At 43.3% G+C, this 21,626-nt stretch overlaps 1 protein-coding gene and 1 long non-coding RNA gene across 2 annotated transcripts; both read left to right on the top strand.

Moving 5' to 3' along the window:
- Window positions 1-595: 595 nt before the first annotated feature.
- Window positions 596-4,528, top strand: LOC117546538 (probable E3 ubiquitin-protein ligase TRIML1). The gene is made up of 2 exons (XM_034216752.1): window positions 596-973; window positions 2,339-4,528. Exon 2 carries the CDS (start codon window positions 2,348-2,350, stop codon window positions 4,010-4,012), a length of 1,665 nt encoding a protein of 554 aa, XP_034072643.1. The 5' UTR covers window positions 596-973; window positions 2,339-2,347; the 3' UTR covers window positions 4,013-4,528.
- An 8,696-nt stretch (window positions 4,529-13,224) lies between these two features.
- On the top strand, window positions 13,225-21,426 carry LOC117546537. Its single transcript, XR_004569029.1, has 3 exons — window positions 13,225-13,253; window positions 14,907-15,014; window positions 21,412-21,426. It is a non-coding gene; the product is annotated as an uncharacterized LOC117546537 (long non-coding RNA).
- Window positions 21,427-21,626: the final 200 nt, after the last annotated feature.

Raw genomic sequence — 21,626 nt, 5'->3', positions numbered from 1 at the left:
GTAAATGGTCTGCAAAGGCTAAAATCCCCTGGAGTTTCTCTCTGTTTGGTGCGTTAGTGTACCTGAGCGTCACTCTGCTGCTCCGACTCTCTGGCGGAGACTCGAGGTCTGCTCACGACCTCCTCGTTGCTCTCTGTGTCGAAGGTGTTGGGAGAATCAGATCCAGGAACTCGTCCCGTCTCTGGCCCCGGAAACGGATCCTTTCCAGATGTTTCCGCATGGTGGGCGCCGTTTAGCCGGTTGTTCTCTACCTGAACATGACTGCCGGCAGCACTGCAGACACTGAAGGAGGACAGGAACACATCATTAATATTGTTATATTATTATATTAAAGTTCCTAGGATACATTTTGATATATTGCAACATAAATATACATTTGATTTAACTACATATCAAAGAATACAACTGAACAGAATCAACATCAGTTAATCTGACACACATTAGAGCTGTAGTTCGTTTACATCTAAATCCAAAACTAGAGGTGAATACAAATGAATCTGGTTCTAATATAAACTAAGACTGACCTGAATGTGAGTCAACAATCACGTGTCAGTTCTCTCCAATAAAAACCCTTATCAGTCTGTTCAGGGAGGAGGAAGTGTTTCACCAGCTGCTCTTAAACAGGGATCATAACACACAGCCTGTAAAACTGTTGTGAAATCAAGCGGAAGGAGAAAATGCAGTGAGAACATATTCCTACTTGTGCTCAATACACTGTTTGAAAAGCCTCTTGGATCAGTTGTAAAATGCATCGTCACAAAGTTAAATAACAAGCCTCAACAGTTCTTCCTCTTCTCCCTCTTGGCAAACTGCCACTGAGAGGAGGGACCACACTGAAAGAGAAGAGTTTCAATTTCCCAGAAATGAAAGCTGGAGATTGTCTGAGCGACAGCAGAGCAGCAGTCTCTGTTTCTCTGAAGAAACACTCGACTCAGTAGCTCTTTTCAACACAGCAGGATCTCTGCAAACTCTGGTGAGTGCACTACAGACACATCACTCACTACATATTTAGTCAAAGCTGGATTGAAATCTGAATCTGACTGTATTACATCCATTTTACCATATGTAGCATTTCCCTCCGAATACTGGTCGTAGGCTTTACTTTACTGATGATTTAGAATGTATTTGTAACTCCAGACCCAACTTGAGAGCTTGAGCCTCTTTTGGGGGTGCTAACATTTAAACACATACAGTCCATTCTTCTCTTTCTCCGCCGTTACATTGAAGATATTACTTTCTCCGTAACGTTGTTTCCAAAGCTACAACCACTTCCTGTCAGCCGCGTTAACTCGCCTTCAAAATAAAAGCATACAAATGAAACAGGAAGTTCACCTAAATTACATTATAAGATATATAAACTGCAACAAAAACAATGCAACACCCCCTTCAGTCTCAAATAGAACACATTGGGTTATCTTCTACACCATATAAAGAACATTATACTATAGAAATGTGTCAGTTAAGAAATTAGCAACAGCCGAAAATACAATGTAAACTCTGGGTGAGGAAGGTTAGACAGAATGCAGCCAAAACTAGCATTAGCTTAAACTTATTTTCATATTTCCTGGATTTGAAAACATCTTTATAAATGACTTTATTAAACAAAGTAGTATCTAAGTGTTAGATTTGTTCTGGACTGTCCAAAGCAAGGTATCTGGTGTTATGTTACACGATTTTGGAATTTCTTATAAAAATCATAACATTTACACATTTCTTCTAATATAATTGTGACACACTGTGGTGAGCAGCCTTGAGCTTTGAACCCTTCTTTCTCAGCCGCACTGTTTCTGTAATAACTGCTCTCGGCCTTTATACAGCTGATAAAGTTTACTGTTAACTATTAACTTCAGTGATGCTCAGCAAGGAGGTTTCACTCCTCTGTTCAACAATGGCAAAATCCCCCAAAATGAATAGAGCTTACACATTGTGTTTTTATGAGTTTAAACTAAATGCTGCTATGATTTTCCAGATTTTATTTATAATATTAACAAATCATTTTTTAGACTCCATTTCGAATTCTTGCAAACAAAAAAACTAAATGTTTTTGGTTGTTTGGTCTACGTTGTCATTTTCCTCATAGAAATACACCATCTGAACTGCACATTTGAGCCATCTTTAACCCCTTGGTAGAGAATGCTAATTCATGCTAATAACATAACTTGTGCTAATTTTGCAAATTTCCTGAAAAGTTAGCATCCTGCAGTCTCTATGTGCTGGGGACCTTTACTATACATTTCTAACATAAAACGTTGGGGTTGTTAACATTTTCGCGTTCGTAATAGGACTCAAATAGACAATGTGTAATTAAGTTGTGTTTCTTCACTTGCTCTGTCCTCAGAGTGTAGACATGTCTGCTGCCAGCTGTCTGCTGACTGAAGATCAGTTTCTGTGCTCCATCTGTCTGGATGTGTTCACTGATCCAGTCAGCACACCATGTGGACACAACTTCTGTAAAGCCTGCATCTCTCAACACTGGGATAGAAATGTCCCAAGTCAGTGTCCCAACTGTAAAGAGGTTTTCAACATAAAGCCTGAGCTGCGGGTCAACACTTTCATCTCTGAGATGGCTGCTCAGTTCAGACAGTCAGCTCAACAGAAAGCCAGCAGCAGCAGCTCAGAGCGACAAGTTGTCAAACCAGGAGAAGTTCCCTGTGACGCCTGCACTGGAACCAGACTGAAGGCCCTGAAGTCCTGCCTGGTGTGTCTGGAGTCCTACTGTGAGACTCACCTGGAGCCTCACCTGACAAGAGCAGGCCTGAAGAAACATCAGCTGAACTACCCTGAGGAGAACCTGGAAGGCAGGATGTGTGTGAAGCACGATAAACTGCTGGAGCTGTTCTGTAAGACCGACCAGGTGTGTGTCTGCATGCTCTGCAGTGTTTCAGACCACAAGACACATGATGTTGTTCCTCTGAAAGAAGGATATGAAGGAAAGAAGGCTGAGCTGGGGAAGACAGAGGCTGAAACTCAGCAGATGATCCAGAAGAGACGACTGAAGATTCAGGAGATGAATCGCTCAGTGGAGCTCAGTAAGGAAGGAGCAGACAGAGAGATAGCAGATGGTGTTCAGGTCTTCACCGCTCTGAAGGAGTCTGTTGAGAGAAGCCAGGCCGAGCTCATCGACACCATCAAAGAGAAGCAGAGAGAGACAGAGGAACAGGCTGAAGGCTTCATCAAAGAGCTGGAACAGGAAATCTCTGAGCTGAAGAAGAGAAGCTCTGAGGTGGAGCAGCTCTCACGCTCTGAAGACCAGCTCCACCTCCTCCAAAGCTTCACGTCCCTGAACGCTGCTCCACCCACCAAGAACTGGACAGAAGTCAGGGTCCGTCCACCTTCATATGAGGGGACTGTGAGGAGAGCTGTGACTCAGCTGGAGGAGACGCTCAGTAAACAGATGAAGAAGCTGCTCCCTGAGGTGGAGCTGAAGAGGGTCCAGCAGTATGAGGTGGAGGTGACTCTTGATCCTGATACAGCACAACCCAAACTCATCCTGTCTGCTGATGGAAAACAAGTGAAACATGTTGATGTGAAGAAGAATCTCCCAGACAATCCAGAGAGATTTGATACTTGTACTTGTGTTTTAGCAAAGCAGAGTTTCTCTTCAGGAAGATGTTATTACGAGGTTCAGGTTAAAGGGAAGACTGACTGGGATCTAGGAGTGGCCAGAGAGTCGATCAACAGGAAGGGAAAGATCTCACTGTCTCCTCAGAAAGGTTACTGGACGATAGTGTTGAGGAATGAAAATGAGTACTCAGCTTGTGCTGGTCCTTCAGTCCGTCTCTCTCTGAAGTCTCAGCCTCAGAAGGTGGGGGTGTTTGTGGATTATGAGGAGGGTCTGGTCTCCTTTTATGATGTTGATGCTGCAGCTCTGATCTACTCCTTCACTGGCTGCTGCTTCAAAGAGAAACTCTACCCATACTTTAGTGCTTATAACAACAAAGGTGGTAAAAACTCTGTCCCTCTGATCATCTCTCCTGTCAATCACACCGAGTCGAACAACCCTTTGATTTGAAATCAGGTTCAATATCATGTAATGTTATAAATGGATGTGTTTTAGGGGATGGGCGTTGTTTACACTTTATTATCAGATTGTGATCAATGCATTTTTTTCTTTAAATGTTTTCGTTGCTACTAAAACAGCAAACCGATTTGACTACAAATATTGGAAACGATCTGATGAATTCTAAAAACTCTATTACCTGCCTTTGAAATCATCTAGAGCAACATATTCAAAATGAGAAGCTTTTGTACTTTCCAAACATGTTGTAGTAGCCACATATGAAGCCATTTCTGTGTTTGTTACGATACATGTTTTTTGAGTCACTATAGGTGGTGGGCGTGTCATTGGATTTGTGTGGTGACGTTTGTGCTTATATCCGGTTGCTTTTACCTGCGCACTTTGTATAGATGGGGGAGTGAGCTAGAGAAGGACAATTTTTGTTGACCGCACGCACGCACGCATACAAGGATATACGTATATGGATATGGAATATTGCATTTTTGCTTTGGAAATAAAAGGTCAAACGCATACTGTGTTGGAAAGACTGAGTTTTTGCGCGTCCACAGTGTTTTTTCTCTTGTTTAGTCCCTCGCGGCACTTTGTTTAAGATTTTTGCCGCAATACATGTGTTGATGTTAAATCTAACAATTTCCACATTAAGCTACTTTATACTTTTACTTCACAAAATGTTTTGGGCAAATGTTGTACTTTTACTGTTTTCATTTATTTAAGACTTACGTTAATAGCTACTTTGCAGATTTACGTTATAAATACAATTTTAATTCCACAAAATAATGATGGTGTATTGTTATAGGTTACCCAGCAGTAAATAAAATAATAAAAATAAACCCTATCTTTACCAGATGCAACATTAAAGTGAAGAACACATGATGCATCAATAAATACAGTAAAATACAATCCTTTAATACAAAGATGAGCCATACATAATGGGTACTTTTAGTACTTAAAGTATATTTTAGTACCCCTGTACTTGAGAGCAAATTGAATTGAAGGACTTAAACTATTTCTACTTTTACTTCAGTAACTATCTGAGTACTTCTTCCACCACCGCCAAGTAGCAAGTCAAGTTAAAGGCTCAGTCAGGAGGGGCTTGGACTGGGAGCTGTAGGGTCGCCGGTTCAAGTCCCTGAACAGACTTAGAGTATGGACTGCTACTTGGAGAGGTCCCAGTTCAGCTCCTGCCCTGTCGTGGTGCCCTTGAGCAAGGCACCAGACAACCCCCCACTCCCATTGCTCCCCGGGCGCTGTACAATAGCTGCCCAGTGCTCCTGGTACTAGGATGGGTTAAAAGCAGAGAACACATGTCACTGTGTGTGCTGTGTGCTCTGCATGTGTGACCATTAAAGAGGGTTTCATCCCTCCCAATATATATATTAAAACAAATAATTAAATCTTTAATTTGCATAATGACAAACATCTAATTTAAACAATGACTTTAAGGAGGCCAAACACATTAAAAATGACTCTAATCACCAATAAATTATAACATAGTTTCTTTTAACTAGACGTATTGAACATAATTGAATCCGGCATTAACACCAATAACAAGCATCGCTTTCTTCCCATGTAACATTTATATTTAGATTGATTGTTATGGTTACATTTTGTGGACGTTTTAAATTGAGGACATGTGAGCGGAATAGATGAGAGGAAGTATTTGACAGATAGAATGTGAATTATCATTTTCTACACCTTGTTTTTGTCTGCATTTGATTGAAATGTACATGAAAACAGCGAACGGGGTTTGGCACACGTAACGCCCCAGACGTTAGCGTGATAACACGGTTGGAATTGGGCCGTTAACGTAATAAACGGTAAGTAAACTCATGTATTTACCCTTTAAGCTTTGAATAAGGGACGAATTCCTCCATTTCTCGCTGGTTATAACATGTCCGTAAGGAGGGACCGCATTCAGCAGAGAAGGCGCTTTGCTCTCCATTAAATCACAACTGTTAATACAATATAATATATATATAGAGAGAGTATTGAAACTGTATCCATGGAGACGAGTTAGCTGACCGACATGTCTGTTTTGTTGCCTCCAAAACATCAAAATGTCTTCTTCGTCTGCAGTTCAGTCAGTAGTGCGGCAGACGGCTCATCATCGCCCCCTGCAGGACAACTCAGATATCTTTTTGATAATTCTGACTATTCACACTTTTTTTTGAAAATTCGGACTTTTCTTATTTATTTATTTTATTCTGACTTGTCTGATTATTTTTTTTAATTTTTACTTTTCTGAATTTTGGGGAGATTCAGATTTTTTTCATAATCCTGACTTTTTTTTGGATAATTTTAACTATTTTATTTGAAATGATATATACATGAGAAATCTGACAATTTTGTATCTTAATTCATAATGTTGAGTTTGTGGGTATACGTGTTTAACATTTGAACATTTGAATTTCGAATAAATAAATACATATTTAATATTCACCTATTCTATACCGCTATAAAAATGAATTCATGCTGGGTTATGCTTATTTTTAGGCACACTCTCAACTGGGTGAAATATTAACAAATAGCCCAGGCAAATAATAAGAATAAGGGTTTCTAATCTGCTTAAATACTTTTGTTTATTCAGAGGTTACAAAACCGTCAAATTGTAATATGAAATGTTTTAGGAAGAATAATATGTTTAAGTGAGAAATTAATTTAACTTCTGTTAGACAGCTATCATACTGAATACATATTTACTGTGAATGTATGCAACAATGTATGACATATAGCTGACTAACAGAAGTTAAATCAATTTCTGACTTATTCTGACAATGTACGTAACCCCAAATAAAAGAACCCAATAAAAAGAGTTGTTAAATAATAGTGAAGTCACGTTGTGATAACAATAAGTCATCTCTCTCGAGTTTTCATTTTGTGTTTTTCCAAAAGCCACTGTGTCAAGGGTCCTACTTGAGTTGCCGTATGTAGTTGTCAAATATGGCGGACATCTCGCACATGCGCACTGCAGATAGGGCAGGGAGACATATCGGGCAGTGACCAAGGGCGCCGGAAGCGGGGGGGGCCAGGGGGCCATTGGCCACCCCACTTTTCAGCCCTGCCCCACATTTTCGCAGCAGCAGATTTTTTTTTTCAGTCTTTATTTCGAACAGATTAAAAAATAACAAATAAAAAATGTGAAAAACAGAATATCGTATAGTTATAATACAGTATTTATCCACATTCATGGTAATATTTGTATATTCAACAAAGAAAACTAAAAAAAGTCTTCATATTAATAATAATAATAATAAATCATATGTGTCCGAAAGGGAGTAGGAGGAAGCAAATGCTTATTAATTCCCACCCCTTACTTGATCAATAATTGTCCTTTAAATCATTATGCAAGTTATTCCTACTTAGATTTACATTTATACAATAATTTCTCATCTTCAATCACCTTTCTTCCTTCTCATATGTTTCCAAAAAAGTGTTTCTGTACATCCTTTTAAACTGAATTATGCTTGTGCTTTGTTTTAACTCCTGCTCCAAACCATTCCATAAAATCACCCCACAGATTGTTATACTCATACTTCTCAGAGTTGAGAAAACTAGGGCCACCAGGGTGGGTGGAGGGGGTCCGGAGGACGGGTCTGGGCTGACAACCCAAGAGCACCGCGGAGGACCCGGAAGGGATCTCGGGCGGACGGCCCGGGGGCAAGGCAGAAGCCGAGAAGGGGGACTCGGGCGGACGGCCCGGGGGCAAGACAGAGTCCAAGGTGGGGGTTATGGAGGGGCGAAGGCCACCGCGGGCGAACTCAGGGGGCCGAGCATGAGTGCGAGGGCCGCGGCCGGGAAAGTCAGGGGGCCGGGCTCGAGGGCGAAGGCCGTGGCTCTCAGGGGGCCGGGATCGAGGGTGAAGACTGCGGCTCTCAGAGGGCCAGGCTCGAGGGCGAAGACCAGACAGCTCCGGAGGCCGGGCAGGAAGGCGCTGACGGGACAGCGCCGGAGGCCGGGCAGGACCCGGTGTCGGAGCTGGTGGGACAGGCCTCGGCAGGATCCCCCACGGAAGAGGACCAGGACACGGGATTGGCAGGACCCCCGGCAGGAGAGCAGTCGGCGGGACCTCCAACGGGACAGGACATAGGGTTGGCAGGACTCCCGGCAGGAGAGTAGACGGCGGGACCTCCAACGAGACAGGACAAAGGGTTGGCAGGACCCCCGGCAGGAGAGTAGTCGGCGGGACCTCCAACGAGACAGGACAAGGAGCTGGCAGGACCCCCGGCAGGAGAGTAGACGGCGGGACCTCCAACGGGACAGGACAAAGGGTTGGCAGGACCCCCAGCAGGAGAGTAGTCGGCGGGGCCTCCAACGGCACAGGACAAAGGGTTGGCAGGACCCCTGGCAGGTGAGTAGTCGGCGGGACCTCCAACGAGACAGGACAAGGAGCTGGCAGGACCCCCGGCAGGAGAGTAGACGGCGGGACCTCCAACGGGACAGACATACGATTGGTAGAACCCCCGGCAGAGGAGTAGTCGACGGGGCCTCCAACGGGAGAGGACATGGAGTTGGCAGGACCCCCAGCGGAACCTCCAACGGACCAGGACATTGGGTAGGGACTTGAGACGTGACTCGAGAGGGGACTCGAGAGGAGACTCGAGAGGAGACTTGAGAGGAGACTCGAGAGGGGAACCAAGGGGGAACTCGAGAGGGGAACTAGAGAGGGGACTAGAGGAGAGACTAGAGGAGGGACTAGAGGAGGAACTAGAGAAGGGAACTCGAGAGGGGACTCGAGAGGGGAACTAGAGAGGGGACTCGAGGATGGACTAAAGGAGGGAACTCGAGAGGGAACTGGAGAGGGGACTCGAGAGGGGACTGGAGAGGGGACTCGAGAGGGGACTGGAGAGGGGACTGGAGAGGGGACTCGAGAAGTGAAGAGGAGGGACTAGAGATGGGACTAGGGAATTGACTAGAGGAGGGACTTGAGTAGGGACTAGAGATGGGACTAGAGGAGGGACTAGAGGAGGGACCAGAGAGGGGACTTGAGAAGAAACTGGAGAGGGGACTTGAGAGGAAACTTGAGATGGGACTTTGGCAGCTGGGGCCAGAGCTGGGTCTGGAACCATGGCCGCTGGGGCCAGAACTGGGTCTGGAACCATGGCTGCTGGGGCCAGAACTGGGTCTGGAATCATGGCTGTGTGGGCCGGTTCTGTAGCCGGAACCATGGCTGCTCGGGCTGCTAGCCTGGCCTTGCGACGACTCCTCTTAGCAGCCGCCTGAATACTCCGTGGACCTCCATAAGCCAGACGAGTTCCGGAATACAACTCCTGGACAGGAGCAGGAACTGGGGCAGAAGCACGGGTTGACTTCAGGCGGAACCCACCAAGGCGTATGGTGCCAGGTTGGGAATTGGGAGACATGGAGCTAGCATGCCTGGGGCTAGCAGGCCGGGAATCTGGTTTGACCTCAAAGCTGCCAAAAAAGTCCTCCACCCACTCGGGTAGCAACTCCCTCAACCAGGGCCTTGAGGTTACCTCCTGGCGTGCCGCAGAAAAAACGGACTGCCTCTCTTCACTACTGGAGGCATATTTAAAGTCATTCCTCAAACATGTCAAATTGTACTCCACCTCGTACAAACTGTCCGCTGGGTCCATTCTTGGTTGGTTCGTAATGTTACGATGTGTGAAGCAGGTAGGACCCAAATGCAGATTAACGTGAAAATTCCTTTATTTCAAGGCTATACTAACAAAGACAGAACACAACACTCACCGAGGACAAGCCAAATCACAAGACGAACCAACACTGAACACAGGAAGAGAACAGACTAAATACAGAGAGGGGTAATCACAAGACGAGAAACAGCCGGGCAGGGGAGGAGAAACACAAGGGCCACAGGTGAACACAATCAGACAACTAGACACACCAGGGAAACTAACGACAGGAGGAAAAACACAGGGAAAAGGACCAGACAATATACAAGGAGGAAAACACGACAGGGAGAACAGCAAAAGACCCAAAACAAGACATACAAAACGTGACATGACACAATAATCGTAACACTCTGTCTATGAACAATGTTTTTAATTTCCTAGGAAGTAGATTATGTCTGGCTCTGTACATGATTTGTGCCATTTTAAATGTAACCAGATCAATTAACTTCAATATGTGTGACTTCAAAAATAATACATTAGTGTGTTCAAGATATCCAACATTTTTGATAACTCTTATAGCCCTTTTTGTGTAATGTGCATAACGGCTGTAGGTTGGTTTTGTACGTGTTTCCCCAAATCTCCACACAGTAAATCAGATATGGCAATATTAGTGTGTTATATAGAGTATACAATGAGTTATAGTCCAGAATGTATCTGGCTTTTCCCAATATTGCGATAGTTTTAGCCAGTTTTGCTTTTACTTGAGTGATATGAGGTTTCCAGCTGATTTTGTGGTCTAAAACCACACCAAGGAACTTCATTTCATATACAAAAAATATTTGTGTCATCTGCAAATAAAATACATTTCAATATATTTGATACTCTGCAAATGTTGTTGATGTATATTATGAACAGCTTTGGACCCAACACGGACCCCTGAGGTACTCCACAAGTTATGTTCATGTATTCTGATTTTTGTTCACCAATTTCAACAAATTGTTGTCTGTTGCTTCAATAATCTCTCACCCAGTTTAATCCCACCCCTCTGATGCCATACCGTTCCAGTTTTATCAGTAAAATATTGTGATCTATGGTGTCAAATGCTTTTTGTAAGTCTATAAATATTCCCACTGCTTGTTTTTTATTGTCCATGCAGTTTGCTCTTTCCTCACTAATTCCATTAGTGCCAAAGATGTTGATCTATCTTTCCTGAATCCATATTGACTGTCGTCCAAAAGCTGATGTGTTTCCATGAAACTGTGCCGCGGAAAACTGTACAAATCCCGTTTCAATAATTCCCCTCTACTCTAAAGTCGCATCTAAAACGTGATCTGATCTAGCTGTGTATATTTTGTTATTTTGTATTGCTATATTCAATCTCACTAGCTACAGGCATGTTTGAAGCTTGTAAAGGGAAGATGACAGCTCTCACTGGCCACTCTGCTGTTCCTCAGCGCCGCCCCCCCCCCTCCCTCCCGCTGAAATTATGAATGTAAGGTGTATAGTAATCATAGATAACACGGCAGGGTCCGTTACAGTTTGTTTTGATCTGATTTCAAATAAGCAAAGTCTTGGCTTTCAGAATATTAAACTTGTTTCGGCAAATTCAGATGATAAATACAGCTTTGAAGCTTCGGCATAATTACAAGCGGAGAACCGAGTAATTTAACGTCACAGCAGGCATAACAACAGCTGGTGTTTCTCGTGAGTGTTTTCCCCAGGAAACAAACACAATATACACAAACGCAAAAATACACAAACACACACATATACACGCGGCGCGGAACACTGTACAAATCCCGTTTCAATAATTCCCTTCTACTCTAAAGTCGCATCTAAAACGCGATCTGATCTGGCTGTGTATATTTTTTTATTTTTGATTGTTTAAGCTTGTAAAGGGAAGACCACAGCTCACCTCTCACTCGCCACTCTGCTCTTCCGCAGCGCCGCTCCCCCTCCCTCCGGCTGAAATTATGAATGTAAGGCGTGAAGTAAAGATAACACGGCAGGGTCCGTTACAGTTTGTTTTCATCTAATTTCAAATAAACAAAGTCTTGGCTTTCAGAATATTAAACTTGTTTCGGCAAATTCAGATGATAAATACAACTTTGAAGCTTCGGCATAATTACAAGCGGAGAACGGAGTAGCTTAACGTCACAGCAGGCATAACAACAGCCGGTGTTTCTCGTGAGTGCAGTAATCCAAACGAAAATATCTTCCCTCCGTAGTATTTTGATCATTTGCTCCGCTAATAATCAATCATGATGATTGATGATGAGAAATGATGGATTCCAGAGAAGAGAAAACTTTAAAGGCCTTTTTCTCAAAATGATGACTCTGTAACAGTCATTATATAATGTGACATATTTTGCATAATATTTGGAGTACAAAAACAATCCTGATATCATTAGAAAGCTAGGAATCAAAATATGTCTTCGGGTCAATGCGATTTCGATGGAGCAGCAGGTCACTTTGCATTAGGTAAAATAAAGCAGGCAGACATAACAGGAAGAATATGTCCATTTTAACCCAATCAAATAGGACATTGTCACACCATTCAAATGTATCCATGTAAATTACAACCAATAAAAAAGCTTAGATTTGTTTATTTGTTACGTTGTTTACTTTATTTGTTACGTTGTTCTGTGTGTGTCAGCCGTTAATCTAGAAATAATATATAGCTACACTTGCAAACATGTCAGAAGAACCAGCGCAGAAGAAAACTAAATACAGTCAATCTAAACTTAAATGTAACAACTGGAAGGTCACATCCCTGACATCCACATCTCCGGAGCCTGGACCTTCATCAATCATAGAAACAGCGAAGCCAGATGAACCCAAAAGCAGCACCTCTGCGGCCGCAGAAACTGTCAAAACCGCCGCCGCCCCCACCGCAGCCGCCGTTGAACCGAAACAGGCTGGTTCCGACTGCATGGAGGTTTGTTGTTGGGACATTGAGGCGGGTAAAGCTGTACAGCTAACTATCGGAAAAAAGGAGACCGCTAGTAGATTATTTGAGCAAAGAGAAGGTACTTCAACGCAGAATGGTACAAAAACAGAGAGTGGTTCATTCTTTGCAAAACCACTAAACGATAGTGATAAATTGCGATGTTAACAACCTCATGATAACCTCATCTTTTTTTAACTTAGGATCATACCTGTGTTTAGTCTAGAAAAAGGTAAATGTGTGCATTTTATTATAAAGTTGTGTATATTTACAGACTATTGCAAAAACTAAGAAGCTTATAAACATCAGTTTTAAAACTAAAAGAGCTTTACAAAAAAGTAACACAATTAAAGATGTTTGGAGTTTTATTTGAGTTATATAAGTTATATACATTTATTGTCAAAGAGATGCTGATTTGAAACCGTTGTTAGGCCTACATACAGTTACGGCATTTCCTGTTTCTGCCGGAGAGAGGGGAGTTTGTCCCAAAGCTTGCTGCTGTATTTACTCCCTCCATCTGACAGGAGGGAGCCTCATGTGTCACTCCACGGAGTTCACTCCGTCACGGAGGGGGAGTGTGTAGGTCTAGGGCGTGGTTTGGGATTGGGCCAAACACACGCACTTTTTTTGGCCCCCCCACTTCTAAAATGAATCCGGCGCGCCTGTGACAACCACACCTGCAGAAGCTCGGAAACAGGTACGTTTTACTGGTTGAATAAGATGGAACTCAAACGAACGTGAAACATGTAAAACAAAACCTGTTTAAATCAACACTTGTCGAATTTGCCTTCAATTCGGAGCACTTTTTTAAAATTGTTTTAATTATCGGTGAACTAATGCTAGCTCAAGTTAGCTCACGTTAGCTAAAGTAAGCACGTGTTAGCCGACATGTGCTTCTCGCTCTTGGGGGCAAAATGTCGACCTTAGCTATTCATTCTTATTTTGACGTTTAGTAAACACGTTGCCAGCTTAGTGAACCCGGAAATGTCGAGTACCCCAAAAGTTTAATGATAGAAATGTGTAGTAGGGTCCCCAGCACATAGAAAACTGCCGGATGCTAACCGGCATGTTGGGCAATTAGCACAATTAGCATAAGTTGCATGAATTAGCATATATCCCAAAATAGTCAAACATAATAATAACTTGGCCGATTTGGACATTGTAGGAGTGGTTTTGGGGGTTATTGAGGATGCTGAATCCATTTTCAGGACCCAGAAGGTCAGTTTTAAGTATAAAGTGGCGATATTTGTATTCTCTGTGGGCTGATTTTGACTACCATGAATAGTGTTGCAACCATTGGAAATGGAGAGAACAAGATGAAAAGTATTACCGCTACTGTGGACACATTTTCAAATAAGGATAAGATAAGTTGTACTTTAATGATCCCAAATTGGGACGTTTTTTGAGTTGAAGCAGCATAACAAATGAGCAAATAGGCAATCTGACCAATCCAAATTATCCAGAGTCCCCTAAATCTGCCAAATAGACCCAAAATGTATCAAAATCAGCCCATGGAGAGTACAAATTGGTCGCTTTCTGACTGGAATCTAAAACAAATTGAGGGAGGGATCACTATAGAGGAGATTTTGCAAGCTAGTGGACATTCATTTGAATAGAGAGGCGAAGTCCAGCCCATCTACTTCCGCCCCATGGGACCTTATTTCTGAGAAATTATGCATTGAAGTCAATGGAGAGAGAAAGATTATCTTTCGATCCCGAATTGTGCCACGAATTACACATCTGATGTTTGTCAATCTTAAAAAATCATTTCCATGTCAAAAAGTCACAGTTTGTCGTAAAACTGTTGAAATATAAGACGATGAAAAATACGCAACTAGAAAGACTACAACTCCCAGAGTCACGTAAGTGTAATACTTTCCGCCTCGTTCTGAAAGAAAGAAGTGAAGTGTTCCAACGTGACGGCCGTCTTGGTGTGTTGTGCGAGACGGGAGATGTAGTTCATTGAGCGTTTCACACACAAAAAAGTGTTGATTCACAGTTTTACGACACATTTCTTTTTTTTTGACTTGTAAAATTATCTTTTAAATTGACAAACATCATATGTGTAATTCTTTTTTTTTTACATACTTTTTCTGAAATAAGGTCCCATGGAGCTCCCCCGAGGGACTTCGCCTCTCTATAATGCTGAATCATCATGTTAACCACATAGCTATCATCTGCCTCAAACAGTCCTGATGCTCTTCTAGGTGATCACACATCCTGTCATGTTCACAGCTACAGTTGGGATACCTTTGTTATCATGTTACTCTCATACTGGAAGAGGACATTCAGTGTTTTCCCAACAGAAAACAACCATATTTACGTCTCCTATATTTCTCCTTGTCCTCAGTTTGTTCCCAGTGATCCCAGGAAGAGTTGGATCCTGGTGCACTCCTTCCTCCCAGTGGAGCCCTGCAGCAGCCTGGACGACGCCCCCATCACAGACTCTCTCCGCTGGGTAAAATATAACGTGCTCTTACTTTAGTTTCAGGCTGTTTGTACTTACATATAACACAGATAGTCCAAATGCTAGAAAAAGCACGAAAAATGTAATTTGATAATTGGGGAGAGGGGCTTAGGGTCCTGCGTTGGTCTCAAGTCAATGTAATCACTGATACACGGCGCCATTCAACACATATGGGCTTTAAAAGTGTCCTGTCATGCAAAATGCACTTTTGTACCACAAGGTGGTTCCCACATCTCTAAAAACGGGGGAACAACGGAGCTGATCCAGATTTGCTGCCGATATGACGTAATATCTGAGATGTGGACCCACGGCCCAATCAGAGACGTTGCTATCAGAATCAAATGAGCGACTGTTTTGGACGTAATATGGTCTTTGTTTTACATTAGCATCGCTAACACTCAGAGCTAACCTGTACTGGAGAGCATGTGTGTGAAGAAGCAGGAAGTAGAAAGGAACTCACCTTGTGGTATAACCGGCAAGAGAAAAAGAGTTTGAGCTCCATACTGTTTCAGAGATAATCCTTGATGTGGTTTGGAACATGATATGGAGTTTAATCACGGCAGCATTTAGCTGAGACTCTGGGGAGAATTCTCTTGCATTCATTATGTTTTTAAAGCTATGGACCCAGAATCAGCTCTTTTGAAACAGGGCTGAAACAGAGGGGATTATGGGTAATGCTGCAATGATCTGTTTGGTGTTTCAGCCAATCAGAGACAGGCTCTGGATATATCTGAGACCTGTGATATGTTGATGAAGAACAGTGTAATCGGGGACCTTTAAGAAAAGATGGAACTTTATTTATCTCCTCGGGGAAATCCAGGCGTTTATAGCAGCAACAGGGTCAGAGTTAAAAACAGGATTCACACAAGGTAAACAAAGAGACAATAGAATATAAATTAAAATAATAATACAACAAAAATAAAGTGATAAGTAACTATTGAAAAGAGATATCACAGTGAAAAGTTGAGCATTTGAATGAACATGAATATATTTACATAAGTGTGCAGGTGTGAGTGCAAAGTCTTTACAATTCTTTACTCAAGGGTTATTTTTGATTGAACAGAACACCAATAATGAAACGCATGATGACTGCAGTTTCAAAAAGCAGGAATAATCCTCAAATTCCATCTGAACTCTGAATGAGCTGATTGTAATCTGCTGTAAAACACTAACAATAATGCAGGAATGTGAGTCTGTTTCAAAGGCATTTTTCTTTTAGTTCGGTTGGGTGATATAAACAGAACTAGGGATGTCCCGATCACCTTTTTTTGCTTCCGATCATTTGATTTTGACAATTTCCGATCTTTATGCAATGCATTAAGAGAAAGAGAAAGAAAAGGTAACAGATAACGGCTGGTCATCCAACGCGATGAACTCAGCTCTCTTGGCTGTTATTTTTGTGGCCTTTTCACTGCTCTGGGGCAGTTTCTCTTTCCTTTTAAAAGTCTCTGAAAGGTTGTTTCAGTGCCGTTACCTGAGTGGCCGCTGTGTACTCGTCGTGTTGTTGTTGGTGTTTGTTTCTCAGGTGGAGTATTAGATTGGTCGTGTTGAACGTAGCTCTGTTCTTTCTACCACGCGGAACCTCCGCCTTGCAAACATTGCATCTGGCTGTTACACTGCCTTCGCTTTCAATTTTATAATACTTCCCAACTCCTGACATTTTCTCTGTCCCGAGTCACCAGCTGAACGTAGCCTCTCGTTAGCTGCTACTATTAGACACTGCGCCCACTCTGTTGCTTTGAGAGAAATAAGCAACCAGGTCTGAAGACAAGCCCAAAAGAACAGCAACACATGATGTTGTGTAATTTTAAACCAAAACTAAGGTCTCAGGATGACTTTAAGACGTGAACATGGTCATTTTTGTTTTGTAACATTAAATAAAAAATATTTAATAAAAAAAAAAAATCCCAAGCCCCGATTTTTTTTCCCTCCCGATTCCGATCTTTTGAAAATCACGTGATCGGATTGGGACATCTCTAAACAGAACAGAATAAAACTGAAAACATCGTAAATATTCTCTATATTAATAAGTCATTGGTTCTTCTTTCAGACCAGAACAGACTGATAACTCAACAGGAACTGTCAAAACATCCCAATGGAAATTTAAAGGGTTAAAGGCTCCATGTCATGGCCATTTCTACTGATCATAATTCCATTGTTGAGGTCTACTAGAATAGATTTACATTGTTCAATGTTCCAAACTCACATTGGTTTCTCATCCAGCATCTCTGTATAGTATGTGTATTCACTCTGTGCGCCCACTGTGCTCTGATTGGTCAGCTCGCCCACTCTGTTCTGATTGGTCCACCACCGTTATAGCTGAACATCAGTGAGTATGTTTTACAATGGCGTTTGTTAGCAACCAGGAAATTACACCAGTAAGGACAAACGGATGAGAATGCTGCATGGGGTCTGGGTGCCGTGTTGGCGGGACGTTGCGGGGCTCGCTGCTCCGCCCTTTGAGACTCGAGGAGCGGACAGTGTGAGCTGGGTTACTGGTGTCGTTTCCTGGTTGCTGCGTGGGGTCTGCGAGACAGCGAGACACCGCGGAACTCAGCCTGAACTGTGAGTGGAGATCCACGGAGCCGCGGCTGAGAAAAGATAAGGCTGAGTGTGTGTGTGAGAGGAGCTCCACGAATTGGTCCATTTGGACCTGGGCATGGTTACGACACTGTACTCAGGAAGAAAACAATGGAAAAAGAGAAATCTCCAACGAGGCGTTCTGGGGCAGCACAGACAGGTCTTCTCTGTGTTAGAGTTTTACTCGCTTCAGGGTGTACTTTGAGGGTTTGTGACTCTGCAGACCGTTTACATGCAGAAAAACCATCATAACAACAAGTGGACGAGTCAGAACCAAAAAAGCATGACATGGGACCTTTCAAAGTCACAACATTTTTTGTCAAACTGAGTTTATGCATGCAGACAGATTTTTCTCATGTGAATTGTCGTGGGACTAACTAATTGTCCTCTTTTTTTTGTTGCACATGCAGATTTGACTTGGAAAATGTCAGGTTCAGAAGAGTCTCCAGTCCCAGGTTCAGAAGAGTCTCCAGTCCCAGGTTCAGAAGAGTCTCCAGTCCCAGGTTCAGAAGAGTCTCCAGTCCCAGGTTCAGAAGAGTCTCCACTCCCAGGTTCAGAAGAGTCTCCAGTCCCAGGTTCAGAAGAGTCTCCACTCCCAGGTTCAGAAGAGTCTCCAGTCCCAGGTTCAGAAGAGTCTCCAGTCCCAGGTTCAGAAGAGTCTCCAGTCCCAGGTTCAGAAGAGTCTCCAGTCCCAGGTTCAGAAGAGTCTCAAGTCCCAGGTTCAGAAGAGTCTCCAGTCCCAGGTTCAGAAGAGTCTCCAGTCCCAGGTTCAGAAGAGTCTCCACTCCCAGGTTCAGAAGAGTCTCCAGTCCCAGGTTCAGAAGAGTCTCAAGTCCCAGGTTCAGAAGAGTCTCCAGTCCCAGGTTCAGAAGAGTCTCCAGTCCCAGGTTCAGAAGAGTCTCCAGTCCCAGGTTCAGAAGAGTCTCCAGTCCCAGGTTCAGAAGAGTCTCCAGGGTCAGGTTCAGAAGAGTCTCCAGTCCCAGGTTCAGAAGAGTCTCCAGTCCCAGGTTCAGAAGAGTCTCAAGTCCCAGGTTCAGAAGAGTCTCCAGGGTCAGGTTCAGAAGAGTATCCAGGGTCAGGTTCAGAAGAGTCTCCAGTCCCAGGTTCAGAAAAGTCTCCAGTCCCAGGTTCAGAAGAGTCTCCAGTCCCAGGTTCAGAAGAGTCTCCAGTCCCAGGTTCAGAAGAGTCTCCAGTCCCAGGTTCAGAAGAGTCTCCAGTCCCAGGTTCAGAAGAGTCTCCAGTCCCAGGTTCAGAAGAGTCTCCAGTCCCAGGTTCAGAAGAGTCTCCAGTCCCAGGTTCAGAAGAGTCTCCAGTCCCAGGTTCAGAAGAGTCTCCAGTCCCAGGTTCAGAAGGGTCTCCAGTCCCAGGTTCAGAAGAGTCTCCAGTCCCAGGTTCAGAAGAGTCTCAAGTCCCAGGTTCAGAAGAGTCTCCAGTCCCAGGTTCAGAAGAGTCTCCAGTCCCAGGTTCAGAAGAGTCTCCAGTCCCAGGTTCAGAAGAGTCTCCAGTCCCAGGTTCAGAAGAGTCTCCAGGGTCAGGTTCAGAAGAGTCTCCAGTCCCAGGTTCAGAAGAGTCTCCAGTCCCAGGTTCAGAAGAGTCTCAAGTCCCAGGTTCAGAAGAGTCTCCAGGGTCAGGTTCAGAAGAGTCTCCAGTCCCAGGTTCAGAAGACTCTCCAGTCCCAGGTTCAGAAAAGTCTCCAGTCCCAGGTTCAGAAGAGTCTCCAGTCCCAGGTTCAGAAGAGTCTCCAGTCCCAGGTTCAGAAGAGTCTCCAGTCCCAGGTTCAGAAGAGTCTCCAGTCCCAGGTTCAGAAGAGTCTCCAGTCCCAGGTTCAGAAGAGTCTCCAGTCCCAGGTTCAGAAGAGTCTCCAGTCCCAGGTTCAGAAGAGTCTCCAGGGTTGTGCTCAGTCTCAGGTTATAAATGTCATCTGTGGAAGCCGTAGCACTGTAAAAAGCACGACCAATCATTTCAATCAATAGGATATGGCTGTAATAGGCCTAAGGCCTTTTAGTCGCTCATAAATAAGTAGATCACTGTTCTTTATATACTATGGATGCTGGCAACAGTCACATAGTCCAAATGTGGCCCGGCTAAAGTAACTGGATGGCCTGTCAGCCTTCCATCTATGCACAAACTTATCTCGTGCCCTCATTGGTCATGTGTGCGTTTGTGTGTGTTGGAGGAGGGGCTCTGTAAGGAAGTGGCAGATTTTTTTCCGGCTGTGTATTTTCAAATTCTAGCGCACTGGAGCTGGTTTCTCCAAAATTACCTACCCCACCTTTAAGGCGAGACACGGCAGGCAAAAACATCGTTTTTCATGCACTGGTCAATTTTGAGATTTTGTGCTATTTTGATTCCATAACATGTTTTCTTTCAGGCTTTTGGAAGGAAAACGTACAAAATACACATTTAGATGTTTATTTTTTACTATAGTTTGTCTATTTGCGTCTGTAGATTTCTCCTAAATTCAGCAAAAGTTAGAATTCTAACGTAACATAAAGTACCGCGACCGCTGTGTGCAGCATGTCAAAGGAGATATCGCTGGAAAGCTCCGTCTCTCCTGCACAATCTCATCGGATCCAAATATGGTCATTTCCTTTGTATCAGCAACCAATCGTGAAAGCACAAAGGGGTCTTAAACCAAAAAACTAAATCTCATTGGCTGGTGTCAATTTCTGACAACGTGATTCGTTCAGATGCGTCACGTGATGTGCTAAAACACTTCCTGGTTTAGTTTCCGCTGGAAATTTAAATCTCAAAATGGCAAAAGAACAGCAGAAAAAAAATTCACAGAGAAGACGACAACAATTGTTACTTGCACGAAGCAAGTTTATACAAAAACAAATGACCCCGAACATGAAATACCTTCACGGAGTGCGTTGATGCGCAAGCTGTCATCCAAAGAACAAGAGGGTTTAGCTAGCGCCTCACTGCAATCTTTAAAGGTCGTTTTCTCAAAATGAGTTTTTACTCATATTCTGAGTGAGAAATGTCCACTTCAGTTGCACTTACATACACCAAACCTTCCAGATTTAATTCTATCAATATTATGAAGGCTTTTACAGAACGGTTTGTTTATATATCATTCATAGCCTGAATTATATAACATGTTATACCTAAAAACATGGCGAAAATTGATATTTTAGGGCTGTTGACAGTATTTTCTGATTTATGGAGTGATACAAAGAGATATCCAAAATCCCTTCTGTTAGAACTTTAGATTCTAATATGACTACAAAATGAAATAAGAATTTTGAACCTGGCTTTATCCAAAGTTCCGATTTGTGTTCCGGAAATGTATTAAAATATGCGCATATTTAATGAGATGATGGCTCATTTGCATATTTAAACATGCTATTTCAGAAAACTTGTAATACAAAAAACAATTGTCTTAATGCAAGTAATTCACTGGAGAAATCTCTAGCTGATATCTTTAAGTAAAACAAATTACCCTATTCACCTGTAGTGTCTCGCCTTAAATGTCCTCCGTGTTTAAAATATTTCTCACAGACTGAGCAGCTGAATGGTTTCTCTCTACGTCTTGAATCACTGACCGGGTCTTGCTTATTTCTCTGAGAGTTTGAACCTGGTTCTCTGGTCTCTTTCCAATCAGCCCTGTCTTCAGTTCCAGGTTCAGAAGAGTCTTCAGGGTTGTCCTCAGTCTCAGGTTGTAATTGTCTCTCTGGATCTGAGCTCCTGGCTGGTTCTGGTCCTCCACAGTCCTCTCCATCAGCTTCTGTTTCCAGGTGTTCAGTTTGTCTTTGATGAAGCTGAGAGGACTGAGGTTTCTCTTCATCATCTTCACTCTTCACAGGGACAGGAGTGAAAGTGGACTTGGTGACATCAGCCTCCTCCAACCCTTGAAGCTGCTCTCCCTCCTGATTGATCCTGAGTTCCTCCTGTTCCTGCTTAATGTGTGGGGGGGGGGGGGGGGGGGGGGGGCTCTGCGTCCCCCTGGTCCAGACTGGCGCTCCACTCCTGTGCTCAGGGGGAACCTCTTCTTTAACCACCACCAGCTGCTGGACGTCT

The sequence above is a fragment of the Gymnodraco acuticeps genome, unplaced genomic scaffold (genome assembly GCF_902827175.1).
Source record: "Gymnodraco acuticeps unplaced genomic scaffold, fGymAcu1.1, whole genome shotgun sequence".
Classification (NCBI taxonomy): domain Eukaryota; kingdom Metazoa; phylum Chordata; class Actinopteri; order Perciformes; family Bathydraconidae; genus Gymnodraco; species Gymnodraco acuticeps.
Note: the sequence above shows the minus strand (reverse complement) of the source record. Positions and strands in the feature narration are given on the sequence as shown.

Excerpts from the sequence above, each read along its gene's own strand:
- LOC117546538 (XM_034216752.1), top strand. The coding sequence starts at position 2,348 with ATGTCTGCTGCCAGCTGTCTGCTGACTGAAGATCAGTTTCTGTGCTCC.